The 23,017-nt window shown below is 28.6% G+C and overlaps 1 protein-coding gene across 4 annotated transcripts in view; it reads right to left on the reverse strand.

Annotated features, from left to right (window-relative positions):
• Positions 1–9,953: 9,953 nt before the first annotated feature.
• Positions 9,954–23,017, reverse strand: part of LOC113553070 (monocarboxylate transporter 10) — a 312,565-nt gene continuing 299,501 nt past the window's right edge. For all 4 annotated transcript variants that reach the window (XM_026956208.2, XM_026956205.2, XM_026956206.2 and 1 more), the window contains 4 exons: positions 20,855–21,002; positions 18,191–18,467; positions 14,776–15,157; positions 9,954–11,066 (listed from right to left, as the gene is read on the reverse strand). In XM_026956208.2, coding sequence (XP_026812009.1) covers positions 10,390–11,066; positions 14,776–15,157; positions 18,191–18,467; positions 20,855–21,002 — 1,484 coding nt within the window. In that variant the 3' untranslated portion in view covers positions 9,954–10,389. The remainder of the gene's footprint in view (positions 11,067–14,775; positions 15,158–18,190; positions 18,468–20,854; positions 21,003–23,017) is intronic.

Raw genomic sequence — 23,017 nt, forward strand, 5'->3', positions numbered from 1 at the left:
TAAACTTATGTTACACGATCTGGCGAGAAGCTATGATATTATATTGTAGAGAATATTCGTTTAGTAGATGGCGTTGTACGAAATACCGAATACAACAAATAATATTAATGTTGTTTTGTGCCCCTTAAACATTTAAAAAATAATATTGTATTAAATAATAGTTATTAAGCGTCTTACCATATTATTACGGACAGCGTATATAATATATTATTTATAACTTTATTGATCCAGCGTTAGAAGGCTTTTGTAGTGACAGGTCAGTGATTAAATTACGAAAAATAAAGGGCAAAAACTAGCTGAAATATACACATACAGTGTTTTAAAAATGGCTGGTTATATTTTATATTTACATCGATATTAAAAAAAGTTCTTTAATGTGGACGTGAAAATAAATAGGTAGTTAATTGACATTTTTTCATCATTAACTATTCAAGTTAATTATTTGTAATTATTTATGCTAATATTTAAGAAGACTTTTACAACAATGTAATTGAAACCTTAATTTAAAAATTACTTTATTAATGTTCGTTATAGATTTTTTATTGAAAAGTAAACTTTTTTTATATATATATTTTAATATAAAAAGGATATTAATTTCAATGTAGAGCAAGTTCAATGCACGTAAAATGAACAAATATTTACTTATTCTCTATCACGGACAAAATTAATTGCAAATATTGGTTTAATGTGTCTCGCTACAACTGACAGTGCAAGAATTGTGCGAAGGAGTTTAATATTATATAGCAAGGGGGTGCGCGTGGTTACTCTTCATTAACTTCACAAGTCAAAACGCGTACCTTTCGATTTAATTAGTATAAGAATCATGTGTTGTATGCGCAACGTTGCCTCCCAAATAAAGAGTAAAAAAAAAAGTATATCGCAAAAGTCACAAAAATCAATTACTAAAATATAGAATTTATTTTATATTATATTACTAGATAACATTAATAAAATTAAATGCACTTCAAATTATTGTATATTGTTGCCTGTTAGACTTTTAATCTTATTTTATTTAAGTTTAAGGTATTCGCAAAGTGAGCAATGCAGATAATAATAAAACAGTTCCTCTATTGAATTATGGTTTTGATATATTATTTTAACTTCGTTGTTTTATTGTTTACAATTCAGACTTTTCAGTAATTTGTATTTAGAATAATAAATTATACTTGAATAATGTCATCCTTGAATTAAATCGTTTATTTTTATTTTTCAAAATTTAGTAGTTGGGATTGGCCAATTCGAGCTTTAAGTTGTTTGTATGATGGTAAAACGTTAGCATCAAGTATTGCAGATATTTTGTATGTGGGAATTTCGGATGTTATAACAGGAGAAAAGTAAGATTTATTAAATATTTATCATTTAAATCTGATATAATTTTTGCAGTTTTATTGTTATTTTTCAATTAATATAGTATATGCCAATTGAAGCAAAACTATTCACTGTGGTATAATAGTATCCAAAGTGGTGTTTATCGGTATTTGATAGTAAACAACTAAAATATAAAAGATATATTAGAAATATTAAAATATTTTATTTTAGTTCCAAATAATCGAAATAACAAAAAATTAAATTGTATGTGTGTACATAAAATCATTAGAATGATGATGATCATCATCATACTATGTATTTACATATATATTTATATTTAATATAGATTTTAATGATTTATAAGCTGTATATTTTTACATAGAATAAAAATCATTTAATCATCCAAAAATGAATTTCTATTATATAAAATGTATGAAATCATAAATTATCATACTATAAACGTATTTCAATTAAATATAATATGTTTTTTACTAAAAGAAGATATATTTTAATAAGTGTATTGGTACTACTTATATTATTGCAAGTTACGGGAATGCTACTTTTTTATAATATTTTTGAAATTATGGTTTTTTTTCTACACAATTACACCAAGTCTATAAGAATGAATATTCTACAACTCTATACTTGTGTTTTTTTTCTTTTTACAAGATGACAATTGATTTCAAACAATTATATCACACAGTTTGAATTTTCAATAGGTAGAAAGTATAAGAGAAGACGTTTTAAATAATGTTCGTTTTTGTTAGTTGATTTAAAATAAGATTTTAATCATTTTATTTTATTGTTATGTGAGAATCACGAGCATGACATTTACAAACTGTACTGTGGTTGAATATATTTAAATCAATATAATATTATTATTTAAGTAATTTTATTCTTGTATAAAATTCAATGAGAAAAGTTACCTACAATATTTGTATTATATTGTTTCACCAATAAACTCTCAAAGTTATCGATTGGAGATTACCAAAACTTAACAATTTAACTTGTCAATAATATTATTATACGAGTATACCTCTTTGAGAAATGTATTTTATCAGATTTTTCTTTTTAATTGTTGAATATTTATTAGATGCTTCTAGGCATTCAAATAAATACGAACGTTGTACCACCTTGAGATAGTATCATTAAATATACTATGTAAATTGATAAAAGTGAACCACTTAAACTTTAAAAGTGGGCTCTGGTAGTAAAGTTATTACAGATTAATATAAAGTACAATAGTACATATTTAACTTAAACGGCTTAAACTATAATATTATTAATACCATTAAATACTATTACAGAAAAATACAATTTTGAAAAAAAAATTGTGAGTTTAAAAAAAATATATTTCACCATTAAATGTTATAAAAACTTTCTTTTAAACTCCAATTAATATAAAGCACTGAATATATATAGGTAGATACTCGAATAATTATAATAGTTATTAAAATAACGAATATTTGTATTGTAAATGTATTTATTATAACTTTTTTTTTTTTATTAACACTGATATATTTTGTATATAAATAGTAATAACTGAAACGCAAGTATTATGCACCTCTGTTTTTGAATAACCTAATCTATCGCCAAATTAGAAAGTATTTGAAGAATGCTATTATTTATTTAAACACGGGTACAATTTTAGTACCCCTATAGTTGGAGTTTCATATGGGACTAACCTTTAGTCCCGAATCAATGTAGTCTCGGTATAGCTGGAGCCATTCATAATAGGCAGGATCTGTGAGTGATAGCCGCAATATTCTTCGATTATTTTTCGCAGTGATAATGGTAACGGTCATCATCGAATAATAACAATAGTTTTGCGCTGGGAAGGCTAGACGATATTCCATTTAGTCTTTCATCCAAAACCACAGGCTCGGTTTGTGTCGATGTCTTCTATGTTTTTACTAGTTTATCCGCTATTGGTTCATTAGAGTGTTCTCGAATAACCGTATATTATATTCGACCGAAAGATCCACAACATGTTCGTCTTTACGTCTATACATTATCTTCACCCACATGTTTGTAATTTTATGGTGATATAAAAATAAAAAAATAAAACAGCTTGTATACACAAAAAGGTTCGTAAACTAATTAGCAGTTTTCATCAGTAAACAAATATGCATAATATTAGGGAATCCAATTTTTCTCTTGTACAACAATATAATCATATACAGCTATACTATATTTGTTTGGGATTAATCTTATGATATCATTAACTATTATATATTTTAAATATGGACCGATTTTTACACACGCAGTACCTATATAATATACATACTGTATTAAATAATTAAGATATATTTTATTAGCTTCAGTAATATTTTTTTTGTCTTAAACTGCCTGTACATTTTAACGTGTAGGTACACATATAACATATTAATATACATATACGTATTATGCACATATTTAATATATAAACGGCCAAAATTATTTCAAAAGCTTCGTGGCAGACGTTCGTGGTGATTTGTGGCGCGTCAATAAAATAATAATGATTAAAGTATTATATCGTGAAGCACTCCCATAATGATTTCCAATAGACGTCGTCAGTTGTGGCGATGGTGGCGGTGGTCGAATTATACAGAAAACATGACAATAGTTTTTAAGCCATGGGAGTGAATTAAAAGTAAAATATATATTTTTTTCAATTATAATATTACTTACTAGTTGTCAACTTAAATAATATTATACTTATCTTAAAAAAATTGTAATTACTAATTTGTGAAAAATCAATAGGGGACTGTCTTACTGTCCTGTTAATTAACGACTTCAGTAAATTGATACAATATCATCAACAAATAAGTGTATTTTATATTATTGAGGGACCTGATAAATATTTAAATATGTCTTAATCAAAAGTACTGGAATTTAATTATTAAATACTAAGGAATATGGAGTGGTACTTTTAAAGTATCTACTGATTTTATTGGGAAAAATGTAATCATATTTGTGAATTTATTTAGGGTCACTGAATTTAGGTAAATATGGGAACGGTTATTTACATAAAACAGTTGGTTAAACATTTTTACGTTTGGTCCAGGTTATAATACGTATATGATATTAATTATAATTTATAATATAAATACACGTCATAAAAGGTTATAATAATCGATGATGAAATGTGGAAAAACAATTAAAATGAACGTTAAAATCAGTTCAAATCAATCCTATTACTTAATTTTTAATATATTTTAAAATGCAACCATTATACATAGGAAATATATTTTCTAATATAAATCAATACCTATACATTATTCTAAATTGAATATTAGATCGGAATGTCAGTTACAGTAACAATTTGCAATTATAGAATTCTACATGCAGTTATAGGGTTAAATTAATACACAATTTAATAAATAAATAAAAGCAAGTTCAGCGACAACACGAAAAATCATACACAAATATGTCACCATTTGAATCAACTTATCGACATTACGTCATTACAAATATTATTTTCGTTATATTTTGTAAATTGAAATTTTTTTCCCGTAAAAACTAAATAATAACAAATTAATTTTGTTTAGTTACACTTACTAAAATTAATTTGCATGTACATATTTGTATGATATTTTATTATACATTTTTTTTTTTTTTAATTAAATTAAATTTGAAAGCATTAATTTGAAATTATTAAATAAATAAAGTATGTGAATAAATTATCAACATTTTTTTTCATATAACGTTATTTATTATACACAATAATCATTATAATATACTTAGTATTTATTTATTTTTGTTTTATTTTCATTTTAAATATAAATGTTACATTTTTGAAATATTTTTTTTAGATTATAGTATAAGTAATTTATTATAAATCAACATTTTTGTAAAAATATATAATATTTTTCACTTTTACAATCGTTCTTTTTTATGTTTTTTACTTTTTGAATGACTTCGCCATAATAATATTTTTAAGTAGTTAAATAGTAATAAGTATTTTAAGCTTAGATGATCCGTTAATATTGAAACCTAACGGACCGTCACGGCGATTTCTGATCTAAAAATATTATGTTTTATGGCTTAAAAGAAAATTAAGGAAAGTCAACGGAAATTTATAATGAAAAAACTATCTTAAAAAAAAACTCAAATTAACGCTTGAAGAATAAAAAAATAAAAAGCATATAATAATAAGATATAATATGTATACATGCATTACTTATGTTAGAATAGTAAGATACTAACACAGGACATCTATGCATTATTTAAATGGTTAAGTTTAAATTGGATTAGTACCGTTGTTGCGATTCACGATGAAATATTTTTTATAAACACTCCGTGCTAAAATCAGCTGAATGATATTAAAACCAGTATAATACCTGTATCAGAATAATTAGAGAAAGTTACCGAAAAAATCAGGCATGAATGCAAGCATGTGTAAAATATATGATAGGTACGGGGTAGAGAATCCCCACAACCCAGCTAAAGGTGTTGCGCTGAGTAAATGTTTGATACAATATGCGTTGAGTTGTAATAACAATTAGCAAAATTCAAACACTAGTTATATTAATGTTATTATCAGCGGATAGCATTCACAGGAGGATTAATATGTTGAATAAACACCATGAATAGGGAGAAACAATTCCTTCCTCAGAAATGAATTACTCTCCCAAATCCATATAAGCATGGAAGGAGTTGTAATGTTCATACTAATTATTAATAACTAATTATTAATATCTATTATATCAGGTTTTCCGTTCTAATTAAACTGTGTATCTTATCAAATTTAACATAAAAATATTATTTTTGCAAAGTCCAACATGTGAAAAATACAATAAAATAAACACTGTTTTGGCTTTAGATCAGAAGCCTACTAATTTAACCAGATATTGAAAATTAAAATATTCAAAGTTGTAAATATTTTAGAACAATTTGGAATAGATCACTGTATTGATGATTATACGCATAATGTTCCAAAGATCAATAATTCAGTAGAATTATGACATAATGGGTTTTCATCTATTTTAAACGTTTTTCACCCCCGTTTTTACATTTGCATATTTATAAGAGCTTTATAAAAAAGAAAAAACTAAATCGTGTAAAAATGATTCAATATTTTACCAAAAAAAGAAACCTTAAGAAAGCAGAAAAATATAATTACACCACTTAGAGAATGTTGCAATAAATAACAATAATAGGTACTATATGAAATAAATAGATTACAAAACATACTTAATTAAAAAAAAAAAAATTCTGATATGTTACTAAATTAAGGTATTTTAACAATAGAATTTTGTATGAAACTTGTTGAATTTATAGAAACAATAATTAACCTTAATGAAATTTTAAATTTTAAATTACAAATAACAAAAATGATATACAATAAAGAGTTAAATAAATTTGTGAGAGATAATTTAAATTTTTAATTTAATGGTCGCAAATATATTAGTTTTACTTTGAGTCGATTAAGATAGGCACATATTTAGAAACTCAAACAATTTACAATTTTCTTACTGTAAGAATGACAGTATAATAATAATAATATTATGTGGATTGGATAAAGAAAATAACACAGTTTTATGGGTATAGTATTTCAAACAATTTATTTAATAGTGATATTGTTTCTTCTGAATTATTTTCAACAATTTGACATAATCTAATCAATAGGCACTATTTAAAGAAAACAAATTCGTTTCAGGCCCCATGTTAAATATAAGTAGTTCTGCCTCATTTTTACCCTGTGTTCCTTCACCAATTAAATGTTGGGTTTTATTGATTTATTTATATCAAGAAGGTAAAGGTCTATAATTACATATTATTATTTTTGTAATAATTTCTTACTATAACTGTTGTCTGCAATATTATACACTATTGTATTAATTAAAATGCTTTACTTACTTATAATTATAATAAAAACAAAAATAAAAAATAACTTATCATTTGGTTTATATTTTTCTAAGTTTTTTTATGGTAAAAATAATTTTGGGCACGGTACATTCATAAATATGCAGTTTATAATTTTTTTTCAGCTGTTGAAATAATTTACATTTTTAAGAACGTACTTAAAACATTTATGATTAGTTATAATTTGTAATTATTAGGTGTTGATGCGTAATCCTAAACTCTTATGCTTAGATTAGAACCGGTATTCTATCACTCGATTATCAATGATTTATTTATTCATTTTTTTTTTTGCATTATTTGAGGCAATCGAATAACATTTGATTTCAAGCGTATTAAATACACTACAACTTGTACAAAAGTTTAAGTGTTAATTATAAATTATAACTATGAGAAAACGTTATTTTAGCGATATTATGTGTCACGTGGGATAACAAAGTACATGATATACGATTTAAAATAATAATTGTACAGTACAAATTTTATTCAACTTCAATTTTAAATAGACGTTATCACAATAAACAGCGTGTTCACGCGACATAATCACACGACATTAATAATAAAACATTATCCATAACCAATTCTTTTTTTTATAACGACAAATAAAAAAAATAAATAAATAACTTTCGGCATTACGTTACAATTATATATAAAATGGTTACTACAATAATAATAATAACATTATGACGACATATTATTATCTAATTCAATTTATTCAAAATGCAATGCTTAATAACTAAAGCAAAACACTAAATATACACAACTACATTTAAGTTAATATCATCAAGAAGCTGGCGAGTTAAGTGCTTGCCAAGAGTTATTGTCATTTGACTACATAGTAATGTGACATATACATTTGCGGACGTAATATCGACATGATATATAGGAGCCTATAGACTAATAAACAAATATTTTTGAATTTGAATTTAAATTTCTAAGATCAGTCTAGAATGAACCGTGTCTTTAGACTTGCATCACTTCGATTCGAACATACAGTTATTAATATACTTTTATACTTGCACCTATTTAGAGACCATTTAGAATTTGTGATACACATTCTGTATACATATATATCCGTCATTTTTTTTCTCGCGTCTGTAAAAGTTAAGTTAATCATGGGATATTGTTTGTCTTAACTTTAATTATTTTTAAAATAATTAAATTTTAATATTATATTTGCGATAAGAAAAATACTGCTATAAAATATTATCTATACAAAAAATAAATTTTGCAAAATCACACTAAACTCGATTTTCGCTTGGCAGGCCACATACTAAACGAATACCTAAAATTGCACATAGGTTCTTATACAAGATGTATGTAGTAAGCAATAATAACAAAATAAATAATTTAAATTACACATAAGGAACGAATTTCAAAATAAGATTTTCAATGTTATTTATAACATAAGGTACGATAAAAACATCATTTTCTTAATAGTTATTGATAAAATGATAATATTATGTTATTATACAAATAGAATGAAGATGATTCGATCTTTTTCTACATTCATTAACTATAAAAAAAAATGAATAGGTACCTATATATGAGTTATTTAAATCACCTATAAATATTTTAATGGTAGTGACATATACATATAAGGTTTTATTAATAATTCCATTCAAAAATATAATTTAATATTATGAATTTCATATTACTATAATTTAAATACAAATATTAATTTAAAAAGTAAAATTAATAAAAGTTATAGTTTTTTGGTAATTATATGTTTTGGTTATTATTAATAATTTTTGTATCGGTATATAAAGTCGTGTTTATCGAATACATGCTGACATAATTATAACAGAATAATAGATTATACCTAAAACGTTTTCTTTTCATTGATAAATTTAAATAAGTTAATAAGGTTTTTTATTTTTTATTTATAAACTGTGTTTTTTTAAAATATAGGATTTTGATTTTGGTTCACATACATTTTTTGATTTATAATCGATCTGTAATATATCGTATGGACTATTGGCAACTATAGAAGTAATGACGTTATTAAAACCGTATAAAGTTTCACAACAATATTAAACAGTACCCATTAAATGTACAAAGCGATTTCGGCTGTAAAATATTGAAGTGTACTTTAACAGAAAAAAATGGTTAGATGTTTTAATTTCAATAAGTCTTACTATTGAACTTTTCGCTTAATAATATAGATGTATCAATATTATCGTAAATCGTATTAACGAAGTTTTTTGATTAACAGTTTTAAATTAAAAATATTATTAAATATCGTACAGATTGTAGGCATTATTTGAAAACTAAGCTTTGGTAGAAAAAAAATAATGAACGAGAACCATAAAAATACTCTATAACAAATATCATAATATATAATCTACTAAATCGCATTTACATATTACTAAAGTTTTATGTATAATAATATTAAATGCGTAAATGTGACGTTGGCTCTTGTATTTGTTTTTTACAATTCATATAATACGTTTATGTGTCACGTTTTAGTAGTGTTATTATTATTAAGTAGTAAAAAAATGTATATTGTACAATATAATATTACCATTGAAGTTATGAAAAATTGTATCGAATTCAACTAATCGTATAATCGTAAGCAAAAATATTTTTTTACAAATAACAGTAATAAATTAGTTAGATCACAGATTCAGCCAATGACACATAATAGTACTATATCATTATTATGTAATTAAATTATTTTATACAATAATTGTACGATATTATTATAAGTAGTAATGTCGTTTTATATAATAGGATAAAATCGAAACCAAGCAAATTCGATAAAATAATATAATATAATATAAATATATTAATATGACGTCAATGCATTTCTATAATATTATCGTAGTATAGATATCTAATAGATATCCGATATCGATTAAATATAAAAATTTTAATTTAAGGGACAAATATATTTAATTTGGACGACTACTCGCTACTGTATTATCCGTGTATAAATAAAAAAATAATTTTATACAATTAATAAAGTCAGATAACGTCAACAATTTTCCGTTCGTTGTATATCCACTTTAAGTATATTCTATTTTTGATTACGACAATGATCGCCACAAACATTTGAGTAATGCCGACCACAGAAATATATACTGTGTCATTTTGCAATTTAATTAAATAAAAGAATATAATAGTAAACAAAATAATAATAATAATAAAATGAACACATATTCAACAATAATAATAATAAAAAATAATAATAATAATACAACATATGAATATAAAATATTATTACGAGCGGTCGTTTTACACGGACGCCTCATCGATGACTGTGATCATCCTGCTGTTATGTCCGGCGACCAGACGCCACTTGCCGCCCCTGGGCGTCTCCTCTTCCGCCTGTTTGGCTAACGACCACCTGCGGCCCTTCCGGTCCATGATTACCGGCATCTCGGCGATCAGGTTGTTCTCGAACTCGCTCAGCATCAAGTAGTTTTCCACCTTGTTGCACGACGTGATGCAATCGCCGATGTAGTCGAGGTCGTCGAGCAGGTTGTCGGGCAGATCCATGTCGGCGATACCCTCTTCGGAAATGCACGTCAGCTCGGGCTTGTCGTTGGGTCCACCGCCACCTCCGCCACCGCCACTACCACTACTCCCGCCACTTCCGCCCCCACCGCCGCCCATCAGTAGCCCCAAGCCACCGCTGCCACCGCTTCCACCGCCGACGAGTCCGACGCCCTGCATGTTTAAAGGGGGTTCCATCACCACCACTTCTTCGGGCTCGATGGTGAACGACAGCCTCCGACGCTGCGGACACGAGTCAGAAACGCACAGCTTCTTCGTACCTGACTCGTTGTGCTTGTGCCTCTGCACGTTCCGCCGATGCAGGTCAATGAAGAACATGGTCAGACTGCCGAGCAACACGCACGCTGAGCTGAAGTAATAACCCGTCTTGGCACCGTAGCCAATGTTGATGTAACCTGGAATTCGAAAAAATACAATTAAATAATGTAATAAATCATAAAAAAATAGAAAATGTGTCAATTTCAAATTCAATTGTTTTGTATTTTTTTTAAAACCAGAAAAAGCTCGTTTTCGCTCAGTTTTGTCAGTTTTACTCTTTATTCACTTTTGGCCTAAACTTTTCATTACAGACGCATTTCTAATGAAATAGGTATAAACAGATAGTACGCCAATAGAATAAAATAATGGGGACTTCTGGAACAAAAGAAATCAACTCATCTACAGGCGAGTTAAATTTATCCGTTACCGTGGTCCACGCACATTCCTCCCCACCGTAACTGCAACTATAACGTCGACGTCGCGCATATTTTTACTACCACCGCTTTGTCTGATGCCTCTCACATCGTACGTGCTATCTTAAAATTTTATTATTTATAATTTATGCACCAATTTTTATATTTATAACCACGTATATAATGTAAAATAATGTGATTTTAAACTGTAAAATGTAAGGTTATTCGTAATTTATTTTATTTAAAATGAAACAGCGAAAATTTAATGGCAAAGGTTAACTAAGTTACCCCATCTAAAGAAAAAAAAAATAATCTTATATCCGAAATATATTTTAATTTATTTATGCATACAAGGTTCACAGAATTTTCAACAATACCTCGTTGTGATTTAAACTGACTTAGAAACCATAAAAATGAATTAAAATAGTAACAAAACCAGTGATGACCCAATTATATTTTAACAGAGTGATACTTACAACTTTTGTTAAAAAGGGTAAATCACGTTGCATTAAAATAACGTATTCCAAAATGACCTTGTCCAAATAAATAATATAAATGTTATTTTCAGAGAAATAAAATCATCTGTTGTCCGAAAAATATCATAACATTTACATTTGATGAGCTAATTAATGATTAACCCCTTTGTATCATTCATAGAAGTTTGTATGAAATAGATATTTTTTACCAGACTCATGGTACAATTCATTACATCAGCCATGTATGGAGCCAGCGGTTATTTAATAATGTGTCTCCATTAATACATAGAATATGTCAACTTTACACACAAATTCACTAGTCATCGAATATATTATTTTCCCCACGCGTTCAAGCAATTTTTCGAGAATCACCGATATATTTCCTCAACACCAAATTATATGTTTGACTTGTCACCGTATTTGATCAATTAATTTTTAAAAGAGATCTTTAATATTGCAATTGTATATAGCATTATGGTGGAATTCGAGTTCATATCGGACACAACGACGATATCAGCTATAATCAAAAAGCAAACTGAAAATGAATTGTGCCTAATGTTTAAACAAGTTTAATAGACAGGAGGGAGGGTGAAGATTATAATAATTTGAATTTATTGTTTTAGAAAAAACTATAATACATTTAATTTGTATTTACGTATTTATTTTATTATTTGAGATAATAATATTTTAGATAGGTAGAACCCAACCACTATTATTTTTGTTTTTTATTGCAACAGTTAGGTATAATATAATATTCTAAATTGTTGTCTATTGCTTAAAATGACCGACGGCTACAGTACGAGATGGGTATATACTATGTAGTATTAGCTGGCACGGGGTAAGCGTTACATTTTTGAAAAGAGTTATTGTAGCAGGAATAGGTTTTATGAAATTACAATATAAATATTGCAAATAGGTTCAAAATTGTCAGGATAATAGTTACACGCCATAATAGTCACATTAGTTGCGTGAATTGTATAATACATTTGAGGTTTTTCTTTTGCAAATAAAAAGTGTATCTTAATATTCATTTTTTGTATCTCATAGTACAATTTTTTATATTAAATTAAAATATTTTGAAAAACATTGGCTTAGCTATAATTTAACTTATTTTTGGAAAAAAAAAACCAAAAATTAATATAAAATTAAACCGTTGGACGATATTTAACATTGTGTGTATTTGACCTATACTACACATCTATGTCCTGAGTACTTAAAGAATTTAAATTAATGTATTTTTATTTTTGTTAACGTATATCTTTTTAAGATTTTTATAACATACTTAAATTTTTTATTACTTAAAAATATATCATTTGTACTAAAAATTCACGCTTAAAGTTAATCTCAAAAGAAATTCAATGGTTCGTGATGGTGTTAAATTTGCGTAAACAGAGTGTCATACCATGTTATCAAGAAAAAATACTCTTGTTCGATATATACAATTAAAAAAAAAAAAAAAAAAACAAACACGCTATGTCACTCAATATACTTAAACAGAAATTGCACCAAACATACTTGTCAAAAATATGTAACCTATAACAATGGATCAAACAGTTTCAAATATTATTCTACACAAACATTCAATTATGTGGGTCGATAATGGTCTCAATGATGTTTTATTTACTACTGGAATGTCTGAGATTACATATCGTATTTAAGTGATAAACGAAGTTGGACTTTTAGATTCGTATATGTTAGAACTTAATTAAATAATATTATGCAAAACCCATGATAATATTATGTAACTGCGTGTAAAATGGAAAAGGCTTGTTTGTTATTAGTTGGAAATTGTTAAGGGCTTATGAATGTAGGATCGTGTTTTAATAATACCATCATAAAGTGGTATAAATATAATATTTTTTTATTACCGCATCATATTTTTAACCTCTACAAAACTAAAACTATTAAAAAATTTTAAAATCTGTAATTATACCAATTACTAAATTAACCATAAAAGTTGAAGTCACATATTCCAAACTACAAGTAAATTAATGGATTTCTTTTGTTCTAGAAGCGCCATTTGATTCTACTTACGCGGACGTTATATATTATATATAAACATATATATATATATATATATACGTTCACCCACGCCAAATGTTCGAAGTAAAATTACCATATTATCGCGAAATTATACGTTTTTGTGTTCTGCGTACCCGAATCGATGCGTTCAACCCGAACTCAGCTGTGGTGCGTTATTACGAGATTACGATGGCTAACATTACACGTGATTTCATATATATATATATGTATATATTTATTATATTGTATATGTGAATATTGCCATGTATAGACGCTGTGCGGAATATATTATTATAACAAATGCGAGCAAGTGCGCGGTAACACGCGGTAATGTTACGAACGGTGTTCGAGGACTAGATTTACGCGAGTATTATACCAATAACCCAATGATATTATATACCATACGCATCCATGTACATTGTATATGTGTATAGTTCGTATTTACTACGTCATTAGATCGCGAATAGATACCATTTTTTATTTTTTTTGAAAATATGACTTCACAGTCGTTAAATTTTATGACGCGCGGTCAAATATTATAATGAACGGCATCGGATACGCTCGTTTATTAATAATAATAATAACAACAGCAATGTTCGACGTGAAAATGATTTATGCGACCTCTGACTGACGTATACGCATCTATGCCGCTGTATGTAGAGAAGCGATTTCCAGACAGAACCCGAACCAGAATTGAGAAATACGAGATCGACCGTAGATTCCGGGACGTATCTATAATCGTAATATTATAAGTCATCTGCTCCGGGAATATCTCTATAATTGTATCGTGTCGAGGAGCCGAAATCGAGAACACTTATCACTACTCTCGATCGTTCGCATTCAATTTGTTTTTCGTTTCTTATTGCAGAGTTATATAGTATATATAATATAACAATACCTATATGTATATATGTATATATATATATATGACTTACCGGATATGGGCACTCCGAGGGCGATTGGTATGGCCTGCGAGCACTGGACGAATCCCCAGGTGCGGGCAAAGTTCCGCGCCCGGACCCGCTCGTACGTGTACATCTTGAGCGAATAATGGTATCCACCGCAGAACATGCCGTACACCCAGGCGAACATGACATACCCCTGTCGGTCGCCACGGACCGTAGTCAGCGCCAGTATGGACACGCCGCACATGAACACGGACGCCTGGCACAAGTACTGTCTGGCGATCCGGCACTCCACCGAGTTCCGAACGACGATCAGCCCGAACGCCACGCAACCCACGGTCCACGCGAGTCCCATGTGCACCTGCAGCGTCAGCACCGAGTCGCCGAGCCCGTCCTCTTCGGCCTGGTGAGCCTGAAAAAACGGTTAACGTCAATAGCCGCCAGTCGTTAATTTTTGGTCGGAGCATTTTGTTTTTCGAGTGTGTGCACACTCGAAGTGTGTCTTCGGGGGGCACGTAGGTACTGCGCCACCGACGAGTTCTCAGGCGCGCGTGCCTTGACTCAGAACCCTGGCACACATCATAACCCGTATTCTAACCGTCGTATTTTTTTGTTCCTACAGTCGTCGCCCAATTTTTTTTGATTTGCGGCATTCGTTCGAGCAAACGCCTACGCCAAGCACAGTATAATTTTTGACTCAGTGTTCCAACAACAGTCGTCTTTCGTCAGCTGAAACGTTTCGCTTCTAGTGATCGATGACGTGAAAAAAATATTATTTTAAATCAATACTAGACTAACAATACAGTATAACCGACTTGCACAAACACATTTACACACGTATACATTTATTATTTAAGTAAAACATTTTTTACGTAGGTACGCGGAATTCATGACAAGTTGATCGGAGAAACTATCGGTCCTTGTGGTCTGGTCGAGGGGGGCGCCTGCAGACATGCCACTATCACACAGGCGCAGTAATAATAATACTTAATATTATGAACTATATATTGTATAATTAAGAGTACTAGTAACGTGGAAACGTATTAAACGACGGGACACATACGACTATACATAATAATATATTTTCCGGAGTCCATTAAAACCGAAACGATCGCGAAATACTTTACGAGATTTATATCATGTTTATCCTTTATATTATACACGTATATTATATTATATGCACACGACTCTATACACTCGGTCGAGTGCTTTACTACCACGCTTCGGTCGTTTATATTGCTCCGCTACTACAACTAGGACATAATATTATATACTACTTCTGTACACACACACACACTCACATACACTCATTATAGTATAGTACTCTATGTGGTCTCGGGTTAATGTTTTTCGCCGCAGGAATTCATTGGTCCCGTTTAATAATGCATAGTAATATTTTCTCAAAATAATAAAATTAATGTTAAGTTGATCTCGTATTCATCGTCGTCGTATCTGCAATCAAAGGTACGCCTGCGAGATAAGATCGCCTTTTCCTATCCCATCAAGATTGTAGGTTACAAATGAGGCAGTTTATAATTTTAACGATATTGGCCGTATATAGCTTGTAACACTTGTATACATTTCCACATTTATGCAGCATATATTATATAATGTGTGTGTAGATGAACTCATTGCACTACGGGTATTTCGCAATCAAAAATTATTTTATGCGTTTGAAATCCACAGTCGTAAACCGAACAAATAGCTTGAGCGTTATAAAAGCCCATAAAACAACTGCACGACTAATCCTTTTTTATATTAAGCTGACGAACGAGTGCGCATAAATCCAGTATAGTTGTATGGCGGTGACACGATGGAAAACTTTACTTTTATCTTGTTTTTATCACTTAATTGCGCCTAAATATAAAACTTCTTTTATTTTTAAGTGCTCGTCTCACTGCTATAATTTATTTCGGTTCATTTCATACTGCTTGACAGTCTTTTGGACTACTTTAGCATTTTATTTTATTTGACCTGTCAAATAGTATCTACTTGTGGTTTAGGGCTCGTCACGTAATTATTTAAATTTTACTTTATTGAAAATTTCGTCATTTTCTCGCCGTCTAAACCCTTTATGTTACATATTTTATACCCTATTTTAACTAAATATCACTACGCCTAAGGCTGTACCATTTAAAACTACTTTGATATAGCCCGCATTACATAATATAATAAAGTTTTTACGTTTATTTATTGTTATTTAATGTTCGTTATTTTTTTTATCGTAATTATACGCCGGCGTTACAGTACAGCATTATAATCGATGGCTAACAGCTATTTGTTTATTTCAGTAAAATATATTATATTATACTGAAATAATATAATTATATATATATATATTTATTATAAAATGTAATTTATACCAATGTGATATATTTAATAGATTAACGAACTTATCTTTTAATGAATATTACTCGTATTGATATGAAAAAAAAAAACGTAAAATTTGGTGTAAATATGCCTGTGCTTCAACAGTTGTGGTACGTATTTTGTTTGCGAGTCGAAACGGAATGTGCAGATAACGATTATAATTTTGTGTATTCGATTTGAACGTTTTTATCACACGCGCGTGTGCAAAGAATATATTATAATACTCAAATAAGCAAGCGAAAAGACAAAACACATAAGAAAAACTCGACTACCGTATAGCTGTACAGAATGCATGCATGAAATTGATAACCAACATCACCGTCAAGTCGTTATTTAATGTTTTGTTACTAGCACCGTAGTGTAGTGTGGTGTGTGTGTGCGTATTCGCTACAGAAATAAAACTCCAAAATGTAACCAATATGAAATATGATGACAATCGAAACGCGTAACGTTGAAAAATTAAATTTTATTCCGATCACATTCAGTGTGTTTGGAAAAAGTTTATCAACTCCAGAAATATATTGATCTCTTTTTTTCTCCTGTGGCAATTCCACCACTGTCGTCGTCTTACCACGCACAATTTTATTCGACGGCTACGTAGGGCGATAACGTCATTTGAACATTCGACAATGCGGTATACCACAATGTTTTACCATACACACGGTATAGTGATGTTTTTAGCGATGAATGTCTTATAAACAGAGTTCAGGACTTGTAAAGATTACATGTAAGATAATATAAAAAAACAGAGTATAATGTATTCGTATAAATACGTTTTAAATTAGATACCTACAAAATAATTAAAATATGAAGTTTTATTTTAACATATTTGCATATATGTATTTCAAGGAATTTTATATTTTCATGTTTGTATGTATAGATATAAAAGGTTCTGACTATATTATGTATATATATTATTATCTATATAATTGTGATTTTTTTTAAATACATTTTAATAAGTCCCGAACTGTGATTAATATGTCAGTACATAATTTACTAAACATAGTGCCCATGAAATACACGTATTTGGTAATGATATTAATCTATATTAAGATAATCCGACTACGAAACTAACCAGGTAGAATATTGGAGTGTTTATGCCGAACGCACTAATACCGGTAGACACGAGTAGGATTCTGACGGTCTTGCTGCGGAGTGTGGTGAAGTCAAGGAACGGCGGTCGGTCGTCGTGCCGATTCTTGTCCTTGATTTTCCGCTTCTGGTTCTTCAGGTGCAGAATGGCTCGTCTCTGTGGGTGGTAAAGCGATGCTGACCTGTAGCACGTGCCCAACAGGAACGTGGTGAACACCGTAGCAGTGACCAGCTGGAGTCCAAGTCGCCAGCCGATAGCGCTGCAACACAATCATAATAATCATATGCTGTGATTATTATAATATAACGGAATGGATAATCACGAGAATACGAGATACGTTAAACGTCATTATAATATCACGATAAGGACTAACAACAGATGTCGGAGAAAGGTCTTACAAAAATAATGGATTTTAAAAGACCAAATTTTCGTGACACGATTAAATGGATTTTAATTTTTCAATTTAAATTCCCGATAGTGTTGTTGCTTATTTAATAATGTTCATCATATGAATAATACAACTTCTGTAGATAAGTTTTCTATTTTTTAAATTTTTGTTTCTTTACCTTACTCTAAAAATAGGCGCAAATCCAAATAATTTAGACGGCCACTTAAAAAATGCATTATAATCCCGAATACCGCAGACAAAATTTAATAATTATGTAATTTAATTACAATTTGGAATTGTAATAAAAACTTATAAATACAAGGATTGCATTGATATTATAATAATATTATTACCTTTGTATAATAACAATAATTCATAAAAAAAAACATAACAATAATATTATTATAAACCGTATTAATGATAAATTTCTCAATATTTTTTCAAATAACGTGTTTAAGTAAATTGTAAATCTACATTCTTAATCATTAATCATTATTGTTCATTATTGTTGAATTTCCCCACACCGATTTCATTCATATAAGACAACGTAAATATTGTATTACTTATTAATTATTTTATTTAAAATTTCCATGAATTATTTTAAATTAATTATAAACAATCATGATTTTTTTTTTTATGTACACTAAATGTTATTGGTTTATTTGAATTTAATAAATACAAGACATATAAGGACATCATTTTTTTATTAATATTTAATTAATATTTAAACTTAAATACTTATTTTATAAATTTAATAGACAATATAGTTATATTTTTCAGAGAAGTTTTTGTACATCGTATATTTATTTTAAGAAATGTTGAATGAAAACATAAAAAGAAAAATTTCGAATACCCAGTATAGTCTAAATAGACTTTTTTTCATTGATAGCAGAGTTATTGATTTTACAATGATGTGTGCTTTCATGATTTTTTTTTTTTTATCTGGATAACACGAGAAAAAATATCGTGAGATCGTAGAAAACCGCAAAATAATGGTGAAAGAACTTATAAGCAAGTGCGGTTTTACATAAATCTTGACCATTTTTGGCTTGGCTCCGCTCAGAATCGTTTTTCATGATTTATCACGGCTTTCGGGTGTAAATAAAACACTAAATTCTAGTATCAGCACTTTTTAAATAATATTGTTTGCAACCCGTTATCTCCGTATAGGAATATTATTAATACATTATTTTCAATGATGATATCATACTGAAATATTGAATGGCTTTGAGTTTGAACAAAAAAAATGTATAATTCTATGATAGCCGAGTAGGAATCTCGTCCTAAAGATCCTTGTCTGATACCTTATATTATGTTTTATAAATTATGGTTTTCATAATGTTATACCTTCATCGTTTAACTTTGACGATTTCAAAATTTATATTTAATATTAAAAAAAAAATGATTGTACATTTTTTTTACATTTAACTTTTGGGAAATTTTTTTAAAAATCTATAAAGAATCTTAGTAAAAGTAAAACAGCGTTTCTATGATTGAACTTCAATCACTTTTTTTCTCGTTAATTTTATAATTAAAACTTTTTAGTCGCGAATGAAATTTAAACTTTTAACAAGTGGTAGTATTGGTTATTCTTTATGCTAAATAGAAATATTTATACCTTGTATTGTACTATGTTTTATTACATTCTCTGATATATTTATATGAATCGTAAATCATTTTAAACGTCGATGAATTTTACAATACTGTGATATGTTATAAAGCTGTTATAATCATAACATTTTTAAAACGTATAAAATCGTTATATTTAATATACTTTTAAATAAACATTTTGAATGTTTTTTTAGAACACATTTTAGGATTTAAATTAATTTTTACAGTTCCATACAGTTTCATTAGGAAAAAGTTACTAAATCTTCTTGAAATTAGTTTTCTAATCAGCAATAAATCATAATTAAACTTCATGTCATAATCTGATATTCTGATAGTTATATAAACATAAAAAAAAATTGACCATCAAAAATTAATAAACTAATAAAAAAACTTAACTTTTATTTATTTTTACAAAAAAAAATGCTAAACATTGGTCACACCACGTGTGGCAATTTATTTCTTTGTGCCCATTACCTATAAATACGCGGGCTCGTTTGCCTTTGTCTGTTCGCATATACACTATCGTTATTAGGGTGTGGCAATAGTACCAACATCATACATATCATATAAAACGAACATTGAAAACAATTCAATAAAAAATATCGTGCATTGTATATTTATATATTACAACGAAAATCATCACATACCTTATGGCTCCTTTGATGAAACTCGACATGACGGCTATGCCCATCCCGCTGCCGGACACGATAAATATCTCGACGAACTCGCGTTTTCGCTTAAAATATTGCGCCACCATCAGCGTGGAACAATCTCTGGTCATGCCCACTCCGATTCCTGAAAAACAGACGTGCAGACAAAACATTTAAAATACTGTATTATAACCACGGGATAAATCATAAGTAATCACGTTTAAGTGATACAAGCAGACATTAGAGTTTAAAATATATGATTACATTTTGTAATTTTTCACACAATATTTCAAATTAAACATTATTTTTTAATACATTTAATGATAAATAATTAATACCGATAGCAAGTGTAAAGTTTTGAACCATTTAGTAGTTTTCAAATAATTTAATTGGGTAATTTATTATTATTATTATTAATTAACAGTTATTTGTTAATCTCCGTCTTTCGTAAAATTATTATTTTGTATATCTAACACTTTATCATTACAAATAGTTTTATACATATACACAGGGTTTTTTTTATTGAAAAACACTCATTATTTCGAAATGTATTAATGCTTTTGTAAAAAGTTATCTTACGTAATTAGATACAAAAATGTATATTGTCATTAAAAAAAGTAAAAATATATACAAATGAATAACAATAAAAAATATTTTAAAAATGTTGTTTTTTTCGACTCAAGATTATGTAACAATTTTTTTTCAAAAACATTTATAGATTTTAAAACAACGAATTATTGTTTGATAAAATAATTATCCATTGATACATAATAGATTAAAAAAATATTAAATAAATAGTTTTAGTCTTTTCACTGATGAATAAAATGCATTTACTACTCTGATTATTACACAGCACTACAAGTCTACAAATACAGATGGCGAGTAAACCGACAGAGAGTGAGAAAGAGAAGAAAAGTATAATAAATAAATAATGGATTGACATCGTATAAAAGGACCGCGTATAGTACTTCATATACACAGAAGATTCACTCGGTCGTACTTTACGGTACTGCCGAAACGTGTGCCCGATGAGCTCCGTCGGTTTTTGAACGTCTGTTATTATTTATTACGTGCATAAGTCGCCCCATGACGCATTAAGATTTCCCGTGTGCGCCTACGCTGGCTTAATAACGACGTCTCCTAAAAGGATTTTCGGTCTCTCATTCACACGGCACGTGCGTATTATTACACCTATTAAACACCATCACTACAGACGATTCGTAAGCACAAATTCCTAGGTGTCGATAAAACGAACATATTATGTTAGAAGAAAATTAATGATATTGCGCAAAAGCAAAATACCACAGAGAGCGACGAAATCGATTGTAAACGAGAGGTTTACGAATCATATCATTGTTCTTCAAAAGTGCGTTACCCTAGCACCATAATGAAGCGGACGTTTTTATACAAAACTGATATCATGATTTAAAAAATAAATTTAATTGAATCACAGATTTGGAATTCTTAACCTAAATCCCTTCCAAGGAAAACAATTTTTCTTTTACTACGCGATAACGTTACACCAGTACCTACTACCTACGTACAATAATTTACTAAGAAGTTGTGAAATTATTTTTGGGGTTAATAACTAATTCGTAGACATTCACAACCACAGATTTGGAGTTTATAACTTAAATCCATGAATCCGTAACTAAAATGTGGTATCGATTTTTAAGAAAAATATTCTCTTTGCGATAGTGTGCAGGAGTATCACATTTTTTTGTCACTTCGTTATTCTGAAATTGCATAAGAAAATTGTATGTTTGATTCGTTTGTATATATAGCCATATAGGTGATTCGTGAGATTGTCATTACCCAAAAATGTTTCTTATTTATTAATTTATTAATTTATAATGCACATGATATTTTTGTTTACAGATAAAAAAAAAATCTATTTTTTGGTCGGTCGTTACGTCAAAAACATTGAAAACCGCTATAAAACACTAATAAAAACAACATCATTCAACACACATTAACACGCTAGTGACATGAGAAAATCATTTTTTTACCACTTTAAGAGGTATACGGAAAAGTATAAAGGAGGATATAATATTATTATTAAAAAATAAAAATAAACGTTTTATGTAATTGGACACTTAAAAAAATAATCATAAAATGGATACACAACTCTACGCTGTTATAATATAGTATACTCGTACA

The sequence above is a fragment of the Rhopalosiphum maidis genome, chromosome 2 (genome assembly GCF_003676215.2).
Source record: "Rhopalosiphum maidis isolate BTI-1 chromosome 2, ASM367621v3, whole genome shotgun sequence".
In the NCBI taxonomy this organism is placed as follows: Eukaryota; Metazoa; Arthropoda; class Insecta; order Hemiptera; family Aphididae; genus Rhopalosiphum; species Rhopalosiphum maidis.